The sequence below is a fragment of the Otolemur garnettii genome, unplaced genomic scaffold (genome assembly GCF_000181295.1).
Source record: "Otolemur garnettii isolate 467f Iridium unplaced genomic scaffold, OtoGar3 scaffold00044, whole genome shotgun sequence".
NCBI lineage: Eukaryota > Metazoa > Chordata > Mammalia > Primates > Galagidae > Otolemur > Otolemur garnettii.
Window position 1 is genome coordinate 11,516,487 of NW_003852439.1, and position 396 is coordinate 11,516,882.

The window sequence follows — 396 nt, forward strand, 5'->3', positions numbered from 1 at the left end:
CGTGGCTGGCGCCTTAGCTGGTTGAGCTATAGGCGCCGAGCCGAAAAGTCTTATTTTCCAAAACATTCACCACTATTTAGTCTGAGATGGGAGATTATCTGACTTTAAATCAGATTGCCATAAGGAAACATTCTCATTTTCAGACTCCAAACCCCACAATGAACTCTTGCAGAGTGACAGAATTCGAATTGTGAGGCTGATGGAACTTCAGAGTCTTACAGGTAGGATTCAGGCTATTCCATACTCCCCTGAGTCTATGGTCTATGTGTGTGTAAGTGTGTGTAAGCCTGCAGATTGCCAAAAATTCCTTTGATAGTCATAGGTGTTTTGTGATTTGCAGTTGGGCCCCGAGTTCTCCAGTACGGAATCAAAGTTGTATTTCAGGCAGTGTACTTG

At 43.7% G+C, this 396-nt stretch overlaps 1 protein-coding gene across 1 annotated transcript in view; it reads left to right on the top strand.

Moving 5' to 3' along the window:
- ALG1 (ALG1, chitobiosyldiphosphodolichol beta-mannosyltransferase) overlaps positions 1-396 on the top strand; it is a 12,662-nt gene that overhangs the window by 1,268 nt on the left and 10,998 nt on the right. The window contains 2 exon segments of the mRNA XM_012805830.2: positions 144-221; positions 341-396. The exon segment at positions 341-396 is cut by the window's right edge and continues 31 nt beyond it. Coding sequence (XP_012661284.2) covers positions 144-221; positions 341-396 — 134 coding nt within the window.